Here is a 23,647-nt window from a genome sequence, read left to right as displayed (position 1 = left end):
AAGCTTCATTTTCACAAAAAAAGCTCTAATCGCATGGAGAGCTTAATTTTCACAAAAAACTCTCATCGCACGGAGAGCTTAATTTTCACAAAAAGCTTTAATCACATGGAGAGCTTAATTTTCGCAAAAAGCTCTAATCGCATGGAAAGCTTAATTTTCACAAAAAGCTCTAATCGCACGGAGAGCTTAATTTTCACAAAAAAGCTCTAATCGCATGGAGAGCTTAATTTTCATAAAAAGCTTTAATCACACAGAAAGCTTTATATTCACAAAAAGCTCTATTCACAAGGAAAGCTTCATTTTCACAAAAAAGCTCTAATCGCATGGAGAGCTTAATTTTCACAAAAAGCTCTAATCACACGGAAAGCTTAATTTTCACAAGAAGCTCTAATCACACAGAGAGCTTAATTTTCACAAGAAGCTCTAATCACACGGAAAGCTTAATTTTCATAAAAAGCTCTAATCGCACGGAAAGCTTAATATTCACTAAAAACAAAATTTAATTTGGATGTAAATGCCATAAAAAAGACTTTGACTACAGAAAGTTGCAATACTATTTTCTTAACACCTACAAACAGTAACGAAATTTGTAAAATAATAAAATCACTTAATAACACTAATTCAGTAGGAACAGATGGAATAAGTACAAAAATATTAAAATCATGCAGTGACCATATTTGCGAACCGTTGTCTTTTCTTGTAAATTTATCGATGGAACAGGGAACTTTTCCACACGCGCTGAAAACATCAGTGATAAAACCATTATTTAAAAAAGACGATCCGAAAGATATTAAGAATTACAGACCTATAGCGTTAATACCAGTGATATCTAAAATATTTGAAAAAGTAATCTTAGAAAGAATTAGAAATTATATTGATAGAAACAAGATCTTATGTAAAGAACAGTTTGGATTTAGGAAAAATAGTTCCACTTCATTAGCATGCTTTGATATGGTGATAGAAATAATTCAAGCCTTCATCGAAAAAAAACCCGTAAGCGCTATATTTCTAGATATGAGCAAGGCATTTGATTTTGTAGACCATGAATTACTCTTGCTTAAGTTAGATAAATATGGTATAAGAGGAATTGCCAAAGAATGGATTGCTAGTTATTTAAAGGATAGAGATCAGTTTGTGGAAATACAAAAAATAGTAAATCAATCAAGAAACGTATATAGATCAGTAAAAAAAACTAATAGATCAGGTGTACCACAAGGAAGTGTGCTCGGCCCGTTTTTATTTCTCTTGTATATTAATGACCTACCGAAATCAGTGAAACACAAATCAGTTTTATTCGCAGACGACACTACCCTAATTGTTAAATGTACTGAAAAGGAAACGTACGAGAGAGATATAAATGAAGCAGTTAAAAATATTGTAAAATGGTTAGAAGACAACAATCTTAAAATTAACTTATTAAAAATAAAAATAATTCAATTTTATACAAAAAATTGCTCCAAAATAAACCTAAATATAAAGTGTGATAACCAAGTAATAGAACAAGTAGATCATCATAAATTCTTGGGTGTTTTGTTGGATGAAAGTCTAAAATGGAACAAACATATTGATTACGTTTGTGACAGAATTAATCGTTTCGTTTACGTATTACGGCGTTTAAGAGATACTGTTTCTATGAATGCAGCAATAAATGCTTATCATGCCTACGTTTCCTCTGTACTTTCGTATGGAATCATTCTTTGGGGACAATCTTGTGATGTGCGGAAGGTATTTGTCTCACAAAAAAAATGTATCAGAGCTCTGTGCGGTTTGAACCAAAGAGACAGTTGTAGACCTCTGTTTAGTAAATTACGGATCCTTACTTTAACTTGCATGTACATAAGAGAAGTATGTTTATTTGTAAAATATCACCCGGAATACTTTAAGAAGAAAGGAGATGTAAATTCGCATATGTTGACAAGATACCAAAACAAATTACATTTCCCAACGTGTAGAATTAACAAAGCTAAAAACAGTGTAATATTTATGGCTATTAAAATATATAATAAAATACCGGACAATTTCAAGGAACTACCAGTAAACTTTTTCAAAAATAAACTGACGAACTGGTTGATGGTGAAACAATTTTATGACATTGAAGAATTTATGACTTTTAAGTAGTGTAAACTGAATTGTGTGTGATAAGTGTGTGATATAATCGTGTTAATCGTAGTGCGTTCGCGTAATTGTGAAAATTGAATTGTGTGTACATTTAAATAATTAGACTAATCAACTTTCTTTTTCAATATTTGCACACCCAATCAATGGGTAGAATGTATTAGCCACATAATATTGTAATTAAAAACATCTATAATTTGTAACTACATTCTTGCAAATAAATATAATTTGAATTTGAATTTGAATTTGAACTAATCGCATGGAGAGCTTAATTTTCATTAAAGGCTCTAATCGCACGGAGCTTAATTTTCACAAAAAGCTCATATCGCACGGAAAGCTTAATTTTCACAAAAACCTCTAATCGCACGGAGAGCTTAATTTTCACAAAGAGCTCTAATCCCATGGAGCTTTATTTTCACAAAAAACTCTCATCGCACGGAGAGCTTAATTTTTCTCATTAAGCTCTAATCGCACGGAAAGCTTAATTTTCACAAAAAGCTCTAAGCAAAATATGTGCAGTTCTAACAAAACGAAATATATATCAAGTTACTCTATGTCGTCGTTACTAGGTTACGTTGTTGAGTTTTGTTGATCCGTGAAATGTTGCCTATTAACACGTTGACTGCGGCACAGATATATCTGTACTTTCCATTACTGCTTTACGGGTAGTTTTAAACCTTGTCCTATACCAGACATTGTGGCGGCACGAGGCATATTAAACCCCACCACCCGTAGGAGATCAAAATCCTTTTTTTGGCGCCAAATCAGACAAAGTGTGCGGCTTTTGTCGTGATTATTATTAACAATGAGTTCATTAACCTAAATCTACCGTCGCCCGTGGTTAGATTAGTTAGTTTAGATTTTATGGGTAAAATAAAATGTGGGATCTGATGTACCCCATACCGCACTGAACGATAGCAGTTTTTCATATAATTTAGTGATGGGAAAAGAAATATCGACTTTATTTAATTGTATTTATTTATCAAACTTATGGATGTTTTTCATTAAAACAGGCCAAGCAATAATATTTTTTCAGATTTCAGATTTTAGAGTTTCACCACCCGGTTTTTCTTCATCTTCCTCCTTGATTAACTTTTTTCGGCAACGTTTCGACATTATCGGCAGCAGTCGTAATTCGTCGCGTGCTCAGTCTCGAATGTGTTGCACAACACTAACCGCGTGAAGCTAGCTTAGGGTGCGGTACGAGGTTCGCGGGGTACGAGGTTTTCGCAACCTCGTTCCGCACTGTGTTAGAATTTTTATTAGTTCAGTGCGGCACGAGGTCCAAGAAACCCGGTATTAAGGTCGGTATACCATTGAACTAGGAATCAATAGCACATCTCAGATATATAGATATCACTTTCCTACACTGAACCAGATGGAAGTTATGCCTCCCGCACGACAGAGAAGTTTAAGTTTTTTCCTACCGCTATAACGACGAGACACGGACAGGGTGTTTCAAGCCCTGTTTCGCAGCGAACGTGTTAAAATGGCTCTACTATGATATAATTTAAGGTTTACACAAAAAATAGGATAATAAAATAAAAATTAATAATAAGATTCAGAGTCATTTATTAATAAAAAAACAACAACAATTAAAAGTTATAATAAACACACATTATTCGTTTTAAAAAGTAATTAGGGGGCGTCCATAAATTAAGCGAGGTGTTTTATTCAATTTTTCCCCAACGTAAGGTTAGATAAGATTTGACGTAATTTATGGACGCCCCCTTAATTGATACACAAACATATTAAAAAAAGTTGATTTACATTTGAGATTCTACAAACGTAAGTTGAATATCTCATACAAATATTTTCAAGCTGTTAACAATACTATATTTACTTATTTATTTATTTGATATTTCATAAAAGGTGACATACTGCCTGGCAGAGATGGCTTACAGCCCTATGGCCGCCATTTGTACATTTAAATCATTAAGGGCTAATTTTTCTATCCTTGGTTAAAACTTATTCGTAGAATAATATATAAAACTACCATTTTAAAAACGTATTCTAATTGCCCGTATTTGACAGTTTACGTGACATTTTAATATTATCGTGTAATACTTTATTGGACGGATAAGTTTTAAGTTTTAACCAGGGATTGAAAAATCGGCCCTAAGATATTTATAAAGTAAGGTAAAAACCCAATGTACAATAAAGAATAAATAAATAAATATTTAAGCTTGAGCTATTCCTAAACCAGTTGCGGAAGATCCACCATGCCCATCAGTATTTGAATTTGCGAAACCCACTGAAACAGACATACAAAAAATTACAAAGAAAATAATAATCTATAATATAAAAATGAATCCCAAAATGTGTTGGTAAGCGCATAACTTGAGAACGGCTGAACCGATTTCGATAATTCTTTTTTTATTATATTCCTTGAAGTACGAGGATGGTTCTTATGTAGAGAAAACGTAAATATGTACCACGGGCGAAGCCGGGGCGGACCGCTAGTAAATTATAAAACTCAAAGGTGCGACTGATATAGTGATCTATCAACGCACAGCCCAAACCACTGGACGTATCGGGCTGAAATTTGGCATGCAGGTAGATGTTAGGACGTAGGCATCCGCTCAGAAAGGATTTCCCGAAATTCTTGCGGGAACAGGGAAAAACGGGGATGCACATACAAAGTCGTGGGCGGAAGCTAGTCTAATATTATAAAGATGAAGAGTTTGTTTGAACGCGCTAATCTCAGGAAATACTAGTCCGATTTGAAAAATTCTTTCGGTGTTAGATAGCCCATTTATCGAGGAAGGCTATATATCATTACGCTAAGACCAACAGGAGCGGAGCCACGCGGGTGAAACCGCGGAGCGCAGCTACTTAATTTATACAACTTACATGCAGTAGCTTGGCCTAGACCCCCGTAGTCGTGGCCATCTTCACAGGAATCTGTAAAATATTAGATTTAATTACCCTTACATTTTGAATCTTGCCAAAGAAGATTCGCTTCTGACACATATGCTCCGCACACAGGCTCGGATTATAAAACTGAAGAGTTCCTTTGTTTGCTTGCTTGAACGCACTAATCTTAATTTGAAAATAATTTGGAAAATCCAAAAGTGCACGCCTCATAATTTTTTTTTAATAAATATTTATTAATTATTATTTTTGTTTATTTAATAACAATTAAACCACATCGAATCAGACCCTGAAAAATGAAAGGGTTCTATTCCTGAGCATACTCAAGCGTAAGAGAAAAAAAAAGACTCGATTAGTAAAGTATTTCGGTCGCTATCGTGTTAACAAGAAAAAGGATCCGCACATACAGACACACGGACGTCCAAGACAGAACTTTTTTAAACTGTTTTTTAACTAGTTTAAATAACAAAAATGACATCAAAAATATCATGAACGTTAAAAATAGTGTTTTTTCTTAATATGTGTGTGTATGTATTATCTTACAAGTGCAATGTATGATACATAAAGACATTTTAAGTTTGAAAAATCAGATGTTTTGCGCGAAGTGACAGTAGTACCCACCTCAACGCTTCGCTTATGAGGCGTGCAAAATTCGTTCAGTGTAACATTTATTGAGGAAGGCTATCATCACGCTAAGACCAACAGGAGCAATGCGGGTAAAACCGGCGGGGCTATAGCTATTATTTTTTTTTCATACAATTACATATATATGTACAATATTACAATAATAAAAATATAAGTTTTGTTAAATGAATAGATATTATAACTTAAAATTACTATTAAATTTAATATTTACCATTTGGACTGACTTTGACTGGCGGCTGAGTTACATTTTCGTTACAATCTGTACGAAAAATAAAAAAAGCATTTAAAAAAATAACGCATAAATACATAATATTACCTAAATATTTTACATTTTTTTTACTTATTGAAGGCGTAATAATTTGTTGTAATTAATTTTTGAAAATAATAAAATAAAAACTTAAAAAAATGTTGCAAGTTATATAATTATTAAAAATATTTACCGTGCGCAGCGGGTTGAGGAGTATTGCAACAATTATCTGCAAAGAATATTTAGTTAGAAATAATATTTATTTATAAAACTAGCCTACCACCCGCGGCTTCAACCGCTTTGACTAAAACCTCACCAAAACCTAATCCATACTAATATTATAAATGCGAAAGTAACTCTGTCTGTCTGTCTGTTACTCAATCACGCCTTAACTACTGAACCAATTTGCATGAAATTTGGTATAGAGATATTTTGATACCCGAGAAAGGACATAGGATAGGTTTTATCCCGGAAATCCTACGGGAACAGGTTTTTCTTTGAAAACGCGGGCGAAGCCGCGGGCGGAAAGCTAGTAAATTATATACTTAAACCTTCCTCTTGAATCACTCTATCTATTGAAAAAACCGCATCCAACTCCGTTATATACATCTATATATTATAAAGCTGGGAAGAGTTTGTTTGTTTGAACGCGCTAATCTCAGAATCTGCTCCGATTTCAAAAATTCTTTCGGTGTTAGATAGCTCATTTAGCGAGGAGGGCTATAGGCGTTACCTATATATCATCAAAGACCAACAGGAGCCGAGCCACACGGGTGAAACCGCGGGGCGCGGCTAGCTAATTAAAATAGGAAATTCAGTGTATGTGAATAATACAAGAATACAACTTACCTTGATTATTGTGGCCAAGAAAATCTGTAAAAATAAAATAGTAAAGTAAAATTCTATCAATAATAATCTAATATATTTTCTCATGAAAATGGTATATATTTTCTTTGAAAACGCGGACAAAACCGCGGGCGGAAAGCTTTGTATACGTAGTATATTATTATTAGTCTGTGCTAATATTATGAAGCTGAAGGGTTTGTTTGTTTGTTTGAACGCGCTAATCTCAGCAACTACGGGAGCGATTTGAACTAGTCTATATACTTCTATACTAATATTATAAAGAGGAAACGTTTGTATGTATGGTTTACACGCATAAACTACTGGACCGACTTTGATGAAATTTGGCACAGATAATCTTTAGACCCTGAGAAAGAACATAGGCTACCTTTTATTGCGAAATATGTACCACGGGCGAAGCCGGGGCGAACCGCTAGTTGGATTATATGTAGACTAGCGACCCGCCCCGGCTTCGCACGGTTGCAATGGCGGCCGGCCGGTACCGCCGCAAACTCTACGTCCCGCAATTTTTAAATCTGTAATATCTTCGAAAATATTCACTTAAATCATACGGTGTAAAGGGCCATATAGATCTATATTAAATGAACAATGTATTAAAGGTACTCAATTGGTTAAGGATTAATGCTGTATTGGTTAAAATCGCTTCGAAAATTAGCCATTATTTGTCGTAAAAAGTAAATGACAAAAAAAAGTTATTGTGGGTTATCCTTAAGAGATAGACATAAGTATACCATTGCGGACTTTTCTGTAGACCTTTTCAATGTGTACAATACTTATTATTTTGATAAAACTCGTAGGGTTCAGCCTGCGTTTGCAATGTAGGCGGAAAAAATGTAATTATTTACGACATCACATTAGAAACCTCAAAAATAACAGTACTTCTCCACTATTTAATGGATGTTATTATACATATAAACCTTCCTCTTGAATCACTCTATCTATTAAAAAAAATCCGTTGCGTAGTTTCAAAGATTTAAGCATACAAAGGGACATAGGCACAGATAGAAATCGACTTTGTTTTATACTATGTAGTGATAGTAACTTACCAAATGTAGGCGCCGCCATTGCAGCCACACAGACCTAAAAATAATAATTATTAAATAAATTTAACTAATAATATTTTAACAAATGAAACGTTTAAAAAATTTAACAACGTTTTTTTTTATTATAGATACCTACTACCTTAGCCTAATACCTAGATTCTAGAATATGGATACTCATAACATATCTATTATAGGGGGCCATCCATAAATTACGTCACACGTTAGTAGAGGGGGGGGAGGGTATCATCAGGGTGTGACATAGTGTGACAAGAGGTAGGGGGGCTCAAAAGCTTATAAATTTCACATGTGACGTCACAATGTGAAAAAAATTCTTGATTTTTTTTAGCACTCTTGTTAGTTTCTTTCTCAAAACAATATTTAACTTCTAGTCTCTAGATCAGTGTTATTATTCAAGTGAGAAATTTTAATGCAAGTGGGGTATTTAATCTTACGAGTAATGAAAATATGAAACAAATTGAACTACAACTGTTTTTCTAAATACAAACGTTATTTTGAAAAATGTGTGACGTCACACAAGGGGGAGGGGTTCTAAAAATGTGACAACCTGTGACAAGGACGTAGGGAAGGGTATAAAAGTTCTGAAATTTGTGTGACGTAATTTATGGATGACTCCTAGTAGAGACATTTTAATAGGCAACATATTTTGACAGTTCAACAAAATTCAACAACAAAACCTAGTAACGACGACATAGAATAACATGATATTACGTTTTGTTAGAACTGCAAATTTGTTTAACTTTTTTCAATGTTATGGTCTTGAAATATTTATTTATTTATTGGTCCAAACTATAATTCTTACCAACATGGAAAAATTACAAAAATTCTAGTAAAAAAAATACTCACAGCCAAAAAACAAACTACTGTAGCCTTCATGATGCAGTTTTCACGAATGTGTTGTGAAATTGCAAGGAATTACTATTTATACTAATTTTTACAATGCACCTTATGTAAATGATAAGTTCTATTGTACTTGTACCCTTCAATTGAACTTATAATTGTTTATAAATAATAACAATAATAAAAAGTAAACTCAAAAATTATTATAATTATGACATACCTACTAGCTTGCCCGCGGCTTCGCCCGCGTTTTCAAAGGAAAAACCGCATAGTTCCCGTTCCCGTGGGATTTCCGGGATAAAACCTATCCTATGTGTTAATCCAAGTTACCCTCTATATGTGTGCTAAATTTCATTGTAAACGGTTCAGTAGTATTTGCGTGAAAGAGTAATAAACATACATACATCCTCACAAACTTTCGCATTTATAATATTAGATTTATTTAATTATATAAACAAGTAGGATAGGATATATATAATATTATGTACTTACTTTCCACCCGCGGCTATTTACTCCTATCAAGTTTTGTTTTCTTGTACGTATTTCCTAATATAATTTCATCAAAATCGGTTCAGTGGGTGAAACTGTTACAGACAGAATCCATAATATCTTTTACTTATTAGTAAGCAAAATTTAATGTTAAATGACCTTGGTATAAATATTTTTATTCCTTAAATAAAGTCATAAAGCTATTAAATAAAGAGTTCATATAACTGCGGTTAAATCGTGACGTTTTTCTACTTCGTATATAAGGAGCCTAAAACTAAAATATTTTGTTTGTACAAATGTTTCTCAAAAAACACCTTTTGTTATTTGAATTGTTTAGTAAATAGCTATTTTTGTGATCTCATAATATACAGGATGTATTTAAGAGCGAACTAGCTGCGCTTCGCGGTTTCACCCGCGTAGCTCCACTCCTGTTTGTCTTAGCGTAACGATATACAGTAGAACCTCGATAAGTTAAATTCCAAGGGAAACACAAAATATTTTAAGTTATAGAGGTTTTAAGTTATCAAGGGTCTATCCATTTTTCACGGCTTCTATAGCTTTTAATTTATCAGCGTAGGAGAGGGTTGTTAGTTTTCTTTTTGGACTCATTTTAAGCCAGTTTTATCACACAGTAAGTAAAGTGATGTTTCCAGGACAACAATCAAAAACTTATGATGCAAGTAAGTCGTTGTCATAAAGCTAACCGCCGCAAAGCTTTGAAGAATTTCGCTAGAGCAAACAATAGGTAATGTATTGTTTACGTTAACAATACATAGTAAACACGTGCAAGCAATAAACACCGAAACCTTTTGTTTTGACACTCTTTCAAAATGACTCATTGACAAAAAATTTTATGTTATAGAGGTTGTGGATACATTTCTTTAAGTTACTGAGGGCCAATACAGAGATTATTCATTTAAGTTATAGAGGTTGCGTATTTTAAGTTAAAGAGGTTTTGGGCTCTGATGGGAAGGGAACATATTATTTTTTGAAGTTACAGAGGTTTTTATGTTACCGAGGTTTAAGTTATCGAGGTTCAACTGTATGTATAGACTTTAGCCAGAAAGTACCCTCATTAGGATTAAGAACTAACAATAAGTATTAAAAAATATGTATCGGTTTGTGGGCTTATGGTGCACAGAAAAACTTGAATGAGTTTATGATTGCATCCATGTAAATTATATCATCTAAGAATTAATATTATGTTAAATAAATAAATAAATAATAAATAAATAGCCTTCCTCGATAAATGGGCTATTCAACACCGAAAGAATTTTTCAAATCGGCAGTAGTTCTTGAGATTAGCACGTTCAAACAAACAAACAAACTCTTCAGCTTTATAATAATTATTATTTATTAGTATAGATAAAATTAAATTTTGAGCTGTTACATACATAACTTTTAAAATACGGTAGAATAGATTATGATGATATTTTTATAAGCATATAGCTATACTAATTAATTATTGAAAACATTAAACTATTGTTTTGTCATCGATCCTTGATAAAAAGTGAAGTCCCGTGTCCCCGTAGTGGGGTAGGGGGCAGATGCATTATTCATACATCTGTTTCACTGATCGATTTTTCTTTAGGGACAAGTAGGTGATCAGCCTTCTGTGTCCTGCCAGACCAAGACATTTTTATTTTTTTTTTTTTCGTCTCCACCGGGAATCGAACCCAGGACCCCTCGGTTCTACGCTCACGCGTCAACCACTGTACCGAGGAGGCGGATCCTTGATAAGTAAACGAATTTTGAATTATATGTCCGTTTAAAATGGGTCAACAATCAACATCGAGTCTAAATGAGTCGGTTACATAGAAACATACAGGTGAAGCTAATAAATATAATACATAATTAATAATTATATATGAGAGCGAGTCAAAAACTACTATTGGTATACTAAGCGCGAAGGGACTTGTAGTTTTGCATACCCTGATCACGTAAAAAATGCTTAAACAACAAAATTACGCCAAAAATTTTTTGCTAAATTCATGTTTTCTTCTCTAGCTTCGCGCAGCCGGCATATATATACATAACGCTTCGCTAATGTGAGCATTTTGTCAAGATTTTGTCTATGAAAACATAATCTTAAACGATAGCTCACGTGCGGGTGGCAAAGTTGGGCGGGTTGCTTGTTTTGGGTGTACACATAGAGTTTTAAGAATTCATCTATTTGAAAAAAAAACTGCTCCTGGAGTTTTACAAGTATTTTTTACAAACTCAGCGTATGCAGAACTATAACCTCCTTTGAGCTTTGTATACCAACAGTGGGACACCCTGTATATGAAATACATATAAATGTGTGAACACCAATAATGACGATTATTTCTACAAACTAAGTACATTGAAATGAAAACTATATTATATTCTATTCAAAACAAGGGACACGTGACACGTCACACGTGTATATTTCAACTTTGGCGAAAAATTTTCCATGACATTTTATTTATATCGAGGTTTAAAAATTAATAATATTAAAAATTTATTGAAGTGAATCTTCTTTATCGGGGTTGGACAAAAATTTAGTGTAACATTTTTGCGTTACGACGTACGCGTGACATTTTTGCGTTACGCCATACTCGTGACATTTTTAAGGTCATAAAGAAGTTTCACTTCTTACGTGTGTACTCTAGTACACGCATACATTTTTTATTGTTTACCTACTTAATATAAATAAGTACATTTTGGAGTTTAATCCAAACCAATCAAACTTGATTATTAAACACTTTTATTAGCTTCACCTGTATGTAGGTATAGTCCACACGAATAAACTTGAGACCAGCCCCCCTAGTCAAGTGGCTTTCTGTTAGCGTAGCGTTCAATAGAATAGACTACGAATGTATGAGATTGACGTAAGCTGTAGATACGTTTATCTACAGCTTACGTCAATCTCATACATTCGTAGTCTATTCTATTGAATGCTACGCTAACAGAAAGCCACTTGACTAGGGGGGCTGAGCTGATGACGTTATTTTCAATAGGTATAAGTAATACCACAGACTAATAATAATATACTACGGTAATACTAGGCTGTGCCCCGCGGTTTCACCCGCATTGCACCGCTCCTGTTGGTCTTAGCGTGATGATATTATATAGTCTATAGCCTTCCTCGATAAATCGGTTACTAATGCCACTACTTACCAATTAATTAATAAATATTTCAGGACAATTTTCACACACGGCACGATCTGATCCCTTACTAAGCTTTCGCTTGTGTTATGGAAACCTTACATTTATAATTTTAAATTAACACCCAGACACAGAGCAAACATCTATGTTCATCACACAAATATTTGCCCCGGGTGGGAATCGAACCCACGACATCTGGCTTGGAATCAGTAATTTTAAGTTTCGTAGATATGAGAGCAACAGTCAATATATTTTCTTTTTAATTTTAACTTAGACCAATATCTTATATATAAAATTCTCGTCTTATATATAAAATTCTCGTGTCACAATGTTAGTCTGCATACTCCTCCGAAACGGGTGGACCGATTCTCATGAAATTTTCTGTGCATATCGGGTAAGTCTGAGAATCGGCCAACATCTATTTTTCATATGTACCACGGGCGAAGCCGGGGCGGACCGCTAGTATTAACATAAAAATATCACAATCTACGAAAATTGAAGCCGAGTATGAATTTAAACGTCATTAATATATCTTATTAACAACCCCATAAAAATAGCATTAAAATAATGATACTAATAATTTACCCCAACTAAATATGATATCTCTTCACAATGGGCAGCGTTGGTCGAGTAGAGGCAATCACGATAGTGTCACTTAAATGTTATGATCGGCCGTCATTGTAGATGTTCATTCATAATCGCCGTATTCGGCAAACATCGACGATCATTTGTTGGGCCAACGCTGCCCATTGTGAAGAGGGATCAATACATCAAATTATGGGAATAGATAACATAATCGAATCACACTAATGACATAAGCCCACAATCAAAATGGCGAGCTGTCAAAATATTTGACAAACAAAAGGGCGCGAAATAATTTTGGGATTGCAATCTCATGTTGCGAAGATAATAAAACAATTATACGATAGGGGTTGATATAGAATGAATAACAATAACATTAATGTTTGGGGTGGGCGGTAATTTGAAAAATTATTCTATTATTATTCTATTGTAATAGAATTAAGAAGTGTTTGTGGTAGGTGCATTGAGTTACTATGTACTAGAGAGGATATCGCTACTACACTCTTTGTAACACGAGTTAGAGCCAATCGTCTCAAACCATTTTTTTTAACCGACTTCAAAAAAAAGGAGGAGGTTATCAATTCGGCCGGTATGTTTTTTTTATGTATGTACACTGATTACTGCGAGGTTTCTGAACCGATTAACGTGATTCTTTTTTTGTTACATTGAATGATTTTAATTTTTAAGTAATAAAAGGTAGAATATCTACAAAGTGTATGACTCACTAGCCGCCCCGCGCCGCCGCGCTTGTCGCACAGATTTTGTTCGTGGTGTCCTCTCTATACGTAGTATAATACCTCAATGGGTAGGTGAAGATATTTTTATTATTACATATGTAGATGAGTAATTAAAAAAACTGATAAAGAGAATTACATATTATCATATAGGTAAGTACTTACTACTTACTGATATAATTATTAGTAGGTACCTTGCTAAATTTTACATTTGCTTTTTACCTTCAACTACCTATAATTTGTAATTTATTCAACAACTAGCTTCCGCCCGCGGCTTCGCCCGCGTGGTGTTTTGATAGCCTATGTTCGTTCGTTCTTTATCAGGGTCTAATAAAGGATTGTCTGTGCCAAATTTCATCAAAATCGGTTGAGAGGTTTAAGCGGGAAAGCGTAACAGACAGACAGAGTTATTTCGCATTTATAATATTAGTAGGGATATTCAAAATTAATGGAAACAGTTTCATGGCAATGCGCCGATAATTCATTTTTATGAAATACTAGCTGCTCCGCGCGGTTTCACCCCCGTGGCTCCACTCCTGTTGCCCGTAGCGTGATGAAATATAGCCTATAACCTTCCTCGATAAATGGGCTATCTAACACCGAAAGAATTTTTCAAATCGGACCAGTAGTTCGAGATTAGTGCGTTCAAACAAACAAACAAACAAACTCTTCAGCTTTATAATATTAGTATAGATGTAATTGTTTGTTTATTTGATATTTCTTTACTTTTTTTTATTATTTTACTCAAAAACTACTCAATCGATTTTAATTTAAGTCTGGTACGGCACGAAAAATAGTGATTATGATGTGACTGCTGATGATGAAACAATAAATACCTACTTCTATTTGTTAACCGACTTCAAAAAAAGGAGGAAGTTCTCAATTCGGCCGGTATTGCACGCCTCATAAGCGAAGCGTTGAGGTGGGTACTACTGTCACTTCGCGCAAAACATCTGATTTTTCAAACTTAAAATGTCTTTATGTATCATACATTGCACTTGTAAGATAATACATACACACACATATTAAGAAAAAACACTATTTTTAACGTTCATGATATTTTTGATGTCATTTTTGTTATTTAAACTAGTTAAAAAACAGTTTAAAAAAGTTCTGTCTTGGACGTCCGTGTGTCTGTATGTGCGGATCCTTTTTCTTGTTAACACGATAGCGACCGAAATACTTTACTAATCGAGTCTTTTTTTTTCTCTTACGCTTGAGTATGCTCAGGAATAGAACCCTTTCATTTTTCAGGGTCTGATTCGATGTGGTTTAATTGTTATTAAATAAACAAAAATAATAATTAATAAATATTTATTAAAAAAAAATTATGAGGCGTGCACTTTTGGATTTTCCAAATTATTTTTATATTCTTCTTACAAAAAAGCTTTTCTTTAAGCTTTAAAACAACGCAACGGATTTTGATGCGGTTTTTTAATAGATAGAGCGTTTCAAGAGGAAGGTTTTAAGTACCTACTAGCTGCTCCGCGTGGTTTCACCCCCGTGGCTCCTCTCCTGTTGGTCGTAACGTGATGATATTATATAGCCTATAGCCTTCCTCGATAAATGAGCTATCAAACACCGAAAGAATTTTTCAAATTGGACCAGTAGTTCCCGAGATTAACACGTTCAAACAAACAAACAAACTCTTCAGCTTTATAATATTAGTATAGATATAATTTATAAGGTTTAAGACAAAGCGGGCGCAAAGCTTTATATTATAATTTGTTATTTAGATTTACTATGATTATAATCAATCGCTGTCATCCAAATTAGAGCTTATGCGTGAAAAAGTATCCTTCGCGCGGTAAAATGCAGATCGACACTTCTTGCATTAAATTACCAAAAATAAACAGCTAATATATTATAATATCAAATTACACACGAACAACAGCCGTTTACCGCCCTTATGTGACCCTAATTCAATCAGGAAGAAGCAATTAAAAAAAAACAAGTGTCACTTTATTGTTTTAAAAAAAAGTCAAAAGGGCGGGAATATAACCTATAATTAGAAGCATTCGGTTCGTTATTTTGTAGGTAGGCAATTTGACACGCGCGCTGTCACAATTTTTTGCATCGTTTAGAAACATTTAACGCGTATTTTAGTAGATAATAAATTTGTTTTAAATTTCAAACACGTGCCATTGATTTTCGAACGGAATTTTAGAAAAAATTGTGTTGCTAGTATATCGGCTTTAAGTGTGAAATGTAGGAACGTATTTTTTGCGTTATTCTATATTATTAATAGATATTATGTTACAGGCTGATCATATTATGTAGTATAAAACAAGGTCACTTTCTTTATCCCTATATCCCTATGTATGCTTAAATCTCTAAAACTACACAATGGATTTTGATGTGCTTTTTAATAGATAGAGTGATTCAAGGGGAAGGTTTTAGTATACCTATTAAAATGTATTAGGTTTTAGCAGTAGTATTCTGTGGTTTTAGACAAAGCGAGCGAAGCCGCGGGTGGAAAGCTAGTATTTTGTATAAAATCAGGGATGATAAGGATGCTGATTTTTTCACATCCGCGGATGCGAAAGCGGATGCGGATGCGGATGTATTTTATAATAAAATACTAATTAGTTGAAAATAATGTATTTCAACTTTGAAGTGGACTTTTCCACTTACTTAAATATAAAAATAATCGTGTTATTTATTAATTCATTTTTTTTTTGCTTTTTCTATTTTTAACAGCTTTTCTTCATCATGGGTGAAGTCCCGTGACCCCGTAGTAGTAGGTCTCGTAAGAGAAATATTTAATTCTAAAATATAATTTTAGAAAACTAATAAATATAATTTCACGCGGTTCTTGTCGTGTTACTTTTGAAACGTGTTTTTTGAAAAAACTTATTTTAGGCCCATTGAGAGTCATTTCAAGGTCGCGTCATGGCAATACCGTCACGTCATGTAGTAAGGCGACGATTTTGGTATCTTTGAATCTTGCCAAAGATGTTTCACTTAATCGAAAAAAAATATTTAATTAAAAAATTATTGATTGATATATTTCAGGATTTTTTTTTTATTTCAAATGAATGTAGTTCACGCAGTCACAATCAAAAAGTTAGTCAATCTATTTTATTTACTGGAAACGTATCAAAATTCTATACGCAGAAGGTAGTAGCAAACATATAATACTAGCTGTGCCCTGCGGTTTTACCCGCGTGGCTCCGCTCCTGTTGGTCTTAGCGTGATGATATAATATATTATCATCACGCTAAGACCAGGCTATAATATTATAGCCTATAGCCTTCCTCGATAAATGGGCTATCTAACACCGATAGAATTTTTCAAATCGGACCAGTAGTTCTTGACATTAGCGCGTTCAAACAAACAAACAAACTCTTTAGCTTTATAATAATATTAGTATAGATAATAAAAATGAATCAGCAAATGTGTTGCTAAGCGTAAAACTCGCGAATTGCTCGACTATTTCCTTAAAAATAAAGGAATGTTTCCTTTCAACAAAATTTGCTATCTTCAGTAGGTATGTCAAGTACTTTCCCTCCAGGGCCCATCGAAAATTTACACACTATACAGGGTGTCCCACTGTTGGTATACTAAGCTCAAAGGAGGTTATAGTTTTGCCTACGCTGAGTACGTAAAAATTACTTAAAAAATTCCAGACGCATTTTTTTTCCAAATAGATGAATTCTTAAAACTCTATGTGTACACTGTACACCCCTAAGAAGCAGCCCGCCCATTTTTGCCACTAGCACGTGAGCTATCGTTTAAGATTATGTTTTCATAGACAAAAAGCTCACATTAGAGAAGCGGTATATGACGGCTGCGCGAAGCTAGAGAAGAAAACATGGATTTTCAGGAAAAATTTATCAAAAATTTTTTGATGTAATTTTGTTGTTTATGTATTTTTTACGTGATCAGTGTATGCAAAACTACACGTCCCTTCGCGCTTAGTATACCAATGGTGGGACACCCTGTATATCATGGAGGTATGACCAATAGAAGCAGAGCAATGCGGGTAAAACCACGCGACATAGCTAGTACACCAAACACAAAGCCTACTAATATTATAAATGCGAAAGTTTGTGAGGATGTGTGTGCGTGTGTTTGTTACTCTTTCACGCAAATACTACTGAACCGATTACAATGAAATTTAGCACACATATAGAAGGTAACTTCGATTAACACATAGGATAAGTTTTATCCCGGAAATCCCACGGGAACGGGAACTTTGCGGGTTTTCTTTTGAAAACGCGGGCGAAGCCGCGGGCGGAAAGCTAGTACTACATAATTATGAATATCTGTAGGTATTATACTATCTGTGCTATACAATAAAAGCAATTACAAAACAGATTTAACAAATAAATTCTAATTCTAATATTAACTCAGGTGTTGCCCGTTTACGTCATTGCGAAATCGATATAAATTAGGCAGATTTTTTGTGACGGCCACACTCGCCAAGCGGAAGGAAGTAATCATGAAAGTATTCGTTGGTTTACTCGCGGTAAGAATTTTTTTTTTTCTATGATTTATTGTAATTAGCCCCTTGCCGGGTTGACTGAAGTCTGGAATTGAATAATAAAAAGTATTTTTAAATTATTAATCTTCGTGATATTATTGCACGCCTCATAAGCGAAGCGTTGAGGTGGGTACTACTGTCACTTCGCGCAAAACATCTGATTTTTCAAACTTAAAATGTCTTTATGTATCATACATTGCACTTGTAAGATAATACATACACACACATATTAAGAAAAAACACTATTTTTAACGTTCATGATATTTTTGATGTTATTTTTGTTATTTAAACTAGTTAAAAAACAGTTTAAAAAAGTTCTGTCTTGGACGTCCGTGTGTCTGTATGTGCGGATCCTTTTTCTTGTTAACACGATAGCGACCGAAATACTTTACTAATCGAGTCTTTTTTTTTCTCTTACGCTTGAGTATGCTCAGGAATAGAACCCTTTCATTTTTCAGGGTCTGATTCGATGTGGTTTAATTGTTATTAAATAAACAAAAATAATAATTAATAAATATTTATTAAAAAAAAATTATGAGGCGTGCACTTTTGGATTTTCCAAATTATTTTTTATTAGAATAAGAGATCTTTAGACATATTATAAAGAGTAAACATTTCTATGTTTGTAACGAATTGACTCAAAAAGTACTGGGCGGATTTGGATGAAACTTTACAGAAAAAAGCTCCTGTTGGGCATGATGATATATCCATACGATAAATGTGCTATGTAACACCAAAAGAGATCGGACCAGTAGTTCCTGATATTAGCGCGTTCAAACAAACAAGCTCTTCAGCTTATTAATATTGAGTAAAGATTTATGGTTTTATGTTTTTTTTAGTGCCTTGTCGCCGTTCAGGCCCAACCATGTAAGTATTTGAATATTTAACATACATTAGCTGTGTATAATAAGCTGTGTGCTAGCTGTCCCGGCAAACGTTGTTCTGCCATACTCTTATCACTTGTGAGTATGAAAAATATATGCTGGGGCGTCCATAAATTACGTGAGGTTTTTGGAACGAAGTTCCTTATCGCGCGTGGTGAAAGGGGGTTAGACGGAAAAAATTCTTACGAAAAGTTGTCACGACACTTTTTGCTAGAGTAAGCTGTGCGGCGTGCGCGTGGTTCTCTGTCTGTCTCTCTCTAACTTAACACTTCGTTCCATCCGGATGTCCCTTGACATCGCTCAAGTTTATTTTTTCAATTTTCTTAATATTGAATACTCAAATCGTAACCGCAAGATTAAATCCTAAGCAGTTGGGATTAAATGGACCAAAAAGTATTTTTTTTTTTCAATTAGAAATAAAAGCGTAATATTTGCCGAGACCCTCTCCCTAACGTAAGGTTAGGTGAGATTTGACTCGACTCGACCCCCTAAAACCACTAACGTAATTTATGGACGCTCCCTTGTCCGCTTCTCAGACCTATGGTCTGATATGCACACAAAATTATATGAGAATCGGTCAAGCCGTTTCGACGGAGTTCAACTTCAAACACCGCGACACGAGAATATAATATATTCTTAATATTATCTCTTATATTATACCTAAGATATATAAAATTCAATTTCGTATTACATAGGTACACATGTAATAATATACATAAAACTAAATAATTCATGTCATCAACAAATAAATTGTGAGAAATTCATACTTATATGTATATAATATATCATAAATATGTCTGCATGTCTCTTCTTCACGCGTCAACCACAGAACCGATTTGGATGAAATTTAGTACAAATATAGTTTGAGACCCGAGAAAAGACATTGTTTTAATCTCGGAAATCCCAGGGTGACGAGAACTAGGCTGGTCTTTCTTTAACCACGGGCGAAGCCGCGGGCGAAGCTAGTAATTTAACAATATGTAAATTTTAGCGTACCTTCTTCTCGTCTTCTTTTGTTAATTAAAATTAATTAACAACAAACTAAAAGTTTGTTGAAACACTTTTTAAGTTAAAAGTTTGTTGTTAAAATAGCAAAATAGTAATTTTATGTAATAAAACGTCTATTTTTTTATTGTCCGTTAACAAGCCGTGGCAACTTGTGATCAAAACAACACTCGGTTATCTATATTTGTATGTTTCAAATATCTGTAATCATGTAAAGGTGTCTGTTTTGTAAGTTGTTCTAAATAAATTAATAAATTAATTAATTAATCGATTTGTTTCTTTCAGTATTTGGATTGGATTCATTGACTGGTGGTGGTTCAAATCCTACCTCCGATTTAACATCAGTACTCGGTTCAGGTTCAAATCCTACCTCCGATTTAACATCAGTACTCGGTTCAGGTTCAAATCCTACCTCCGATTTAACATCAGTACTCGGTTCAGGTTCAGATCCTACCTCCGATGTAAAATCGCTCGGTTCAGGACTCAGTGGAGGTAAGCATCATTATCATCAGCCCATATACGTTCCCATTGCTGGAACACGGGTCTATAAGTAAGTGAAGTCATGTCCCCTAGTGGGGTAAAGCGCAGATGCATTATCTATACATCTGTTTCACTGATCGATTTTCTTCAGGGACTAGTAGGTCAGCCTTCTATGCCCTGCCAGACCAAGACATTTTTTTCTTTGCCTCCATAGAGAATCGAACCCTTTACACTTTACAGCGAGCGTGGTCAAGGGCAGACTGGGTGTTCGAAGCGTCGGGAAATAATATAATTTCTAAATCCATAGTAAAGTTAACAATATGGGATAAAAAATGCAAATGATCTGGGCTAACCATTGCCGGCTAACAATTTCCCAGTCAGTTCAATTCACAGCCTAAACTGTCTGGAAATATGGAGCATATAAGGCAGTTCAATAAAGAAACGAATCTTCAATGGCGGCGCTTATCATTCCCTCTCGCTTACACACGGCCGTACGGCATGCAAAAAAAAATGGAAAAATAAAATCACTAAAATTTATTTGATTTTCCCTATAATAGTTTTTATCATAAATTTACAATGACAATTATGCATTTGCGAAAGTAAATAATGTTTTATTGGAATTTGACAAAATATGTTCTGTGGGAAAAGTTGTTCAGTTTTATGGGCTCATTACAAATATTATGGGGATTTTGTTACATTCTGTATAAGTAAATATGATAATTCATATAAATACACAAATACCATAACAAAAAAGTTTGTCAACAAACAATTTGAAATAATTAATAACATAATTATCCATTTACGTTATTTTTATTTTCTTTTTTGCTGACCCTACCATACGTCAGTGTCAGCTTTGGCCGCCATTGAAGATTCGTTTCTTTAATGAACTGCGTAATAAATCATAATATTATACGGCCCCTGACCGTTACCAAGGAACACTGCTACAGTGAGCGAATATTCCGTATTAATATTAAAACTGGGAATGTTTCATGGGGAATTATTATAATAAATGATGTAACATATGTATTTTGTAAAATTAAATTGTAAAACTGACATGATTTAAAAGAGCAACTATGGAGTTTCTTGCCGGTTCTTCTCCGTAGATATACTGCTTTCCGAATCGGTGGTAAATGTTAAAAATATGTAATGACGTTTCAAAAGTGCTTCTAGAAGAAGTCTAATTGAATAAATAAATGTTTGAGTTTGAGTTTGAAGGATTTAGTTTATAACTTGTTAAGTTTTAGACAGCGTCGGCAAAGCGGGTCCGAACTTGCTGGAGCCCAGATATTATATGTATTTGAAAGAAAGAAAATACATGTTTTATTTATGCACGTAACAATTATAAAATTACAAAATAAAAAGAACGTACAACTAAACCAACTGTATTTTAACTTGTGGTTCATATTTATAGAAAGCTAGAGGGAAGTCACGCATAATCCTACCCTACTAATATTATAAATTCGAAAGTTTGTTAGGATGTGTGTGTGTTTGTTAGTCTTTCACGCAAATACCTACTACTGAACTGATTACAATGAAATTTAGCACATATATAGAGGGTAACTTGGATTAACACATAGGATAGGTTTTATCCCGGAAATCCCACGGGAACGGGAACTATGCGAGTTTTTCTTTGAAAACGCGGGCGAAGCCGCGGGCGGAAATCTAGTGTTTATTATATGTACGTGACAATATTTTTTAACAGTTGTCCCTATCAAATCAGCTGATAATCGAAGTTCTACTGTAAATACAAAACTTTTAAAGTGAAACTTCTTATGGCGCGTTGAGAGTAATATTTCAAGGTCACGTCATGGCAATACCGTCACGTCATGGAGTAAGGCGACGTTTTGGTATCTTTGAAATTTGAATCTTGTAAATGAGACCCGCACGCTCCTTTTTAACAAAACAAAACTCTTTCTATCCGCAGGCCTACCGGTCCCTGGTCTACCTGACTTATCCAGTATTTTTTCGAATGTATTCAGTGGCAGCGACGGGGCTGCTGCCTTTCCTAAAGTTTTAGCCGCCCTCAAGATCGCTTTGGGCAAAGCAAATCCAAATGGTGATGTACCAATCGACACCTTCAAGAGCTTTTTCAACGACGCCGCCAAGAATGATAATGGCTTCCCTTTCAACTTCCTCAACAATATTCTCGGCAACATCCCTGGCTTGAGCGGCGTGGGCGGTGCGGGCGGCGCGGACGGCGCGGACAACGGATTAAGTGTCTTCCTCAACTTATTCATCAAACTCTTCAGCTCCAATGGCACCATACCAGCGAGTGTTACCAGCAAATTCAGTGACCTATTCTCCCAGGGTGACATCACACCTGAGCAGTTCACGTCAACGTTGGAATCCTGCGCATCAGGCCTCAACGCCGAGCAAAGTAACAGCAATAGCCATTCGGATAGCCTTGATTACAACCACAATGAAAGTACGTCATTGAGTAAAAAATCCGCAGACGAAAGCAATGCTAATTCCGCTATTAACTTTTAAAGCTTTTAAAAATAGAAACGTAATTTTATCGTCATAGATAATTCATATGAGAATGTCACATTTTGCACAGATAATATACAGTTTATACATTATGTCAAGTTCATCGGGAAAAAAAAAAGAAATCGAATTCAAATGACATTGAAAATTGCGTTTCGAAAGGGTTCTGTGTATTTCTTCTTTAAATAAATGTTTTATGCAATATTCTTCGTGTTTTTTATTTTATATAAACCCACAAGTTTCTTACTGAGTCTTATCTAATTGTATACAATCCTACTAATAGGTACCTATTATTTCCTAATATTCATAAATGCGAAAGTTTGTGAGGATGAAAATATAAAGACGGTACAACTATACCAACTGTATTTCAACTTGTGGTTCATATTGATGATAGAAAGCTAGAGGGAAGTCACGCATAATCCTATCCTACTAATACATATTATAATTGCGAAAGTTTGTGAGGATTTTTGTGTGTTTGTTAGTCTTTCACGCAAATACTACTGAACCGATTACGATGAAATTTAGCACACATATAGAGGGTAACTTGGATTAACACATAGGATAGGTTTTATCCCGGAAATCCCACGGGAACGGGAACTATGCGAGTTTTTCTTTGAAAACGCGGGCGAAGCCGCGGGCGGAAAGCTAATAAGATATAGATATTATAATAAAAACAAATTAGTTTTTGGTGCCATTTTTTTTACTTTTAAGTATGACATGACTCTCAC

General features: G+C 34.4%; 2 protein-coding genes across 2 annotated transcripts in view; one reads left to right on the top strand and one right to left on the bottom strand.

Moving 5' to 3' along the window:
- Nup98-96 (nuclear pore complex protein Nup98-96) overlaps positions 1 to 23,647 on the top strand; it is a 282,640-nt gene that overhangs the window by 136,963 nt on the left and 122,030 nt on the right. The gene's annotated exons all lie outside the window — the stretch shown is intronic.
- Positions 3,671 to 22,889, bottom strand: LOC149475036 (uncharacterized). The gene is made up of 7 exons (XM_089713934.1): positions 22,511 to 22,889; positions 7,792 to 7,825; positions 6,731 to 6,754; positions 6,075 to 6,110; positions 5,846 to 5,893; positions 4,969 to 5,019; positions 3,671 to 4,369 (listed from the first exon to the last, which is right to left on the bottom strand). The coding sequence occupies exons 1-7, from the start codon at positions 22,748 to 22,750 to the stop codon at positions 4,296 to 4,298; spliced, it is 507 nt and encodes a 168-aa protein (XP_089570060.1). The 5' UTR covers positions 22,751 to 22,889; the 3' UTR covers positions 3,671 to 4,295.

This window comes from Colias philodice, chromosome 31 (assembly GCF_061535455.1).
Source record: "Colias philodice isolate Cphi_HAF_F1 chromosome 31, ilColPhil1 Martin Lab GWU primary, whole genome shotgun sequence".
NCBI lineage: Eukaryota > Metazoa > Arthropoda > Insecta > Lepidoptera > Pieridae > Colias > Colias philodice.
The sequence above is the reverse complement of the archived record's forward strand: the minus strand, read 5'-3'. Positions and strand labels throughout refer to the sequence as shown.

Excerpts from the sequence above, each read along its gene's own strand:
- LOC149475036 (XM_089713934.1), bottom strand. The coding sequence starts at position 22,750 with ATGTCACCCTGGGAGAATAGGTCACTGAATTTGCTGGTAACACTCGCT. Across the intron at positions 7,826-22,510 it reads CGTTGAAAAAGCTCTTGAAG|GTCTGTGTGGCTGCAATGGC; the intron begins GTGTCGATTGGT and ends TATTATTTTTAG. Across the intron at positions 6,111-6,730 it reads TCTTGGCCACAATAATCAAG|ATAATTGTTGCAATACTCCT; the intron begins GTAAGTTGTATT and ends TATTCTTTGCAG.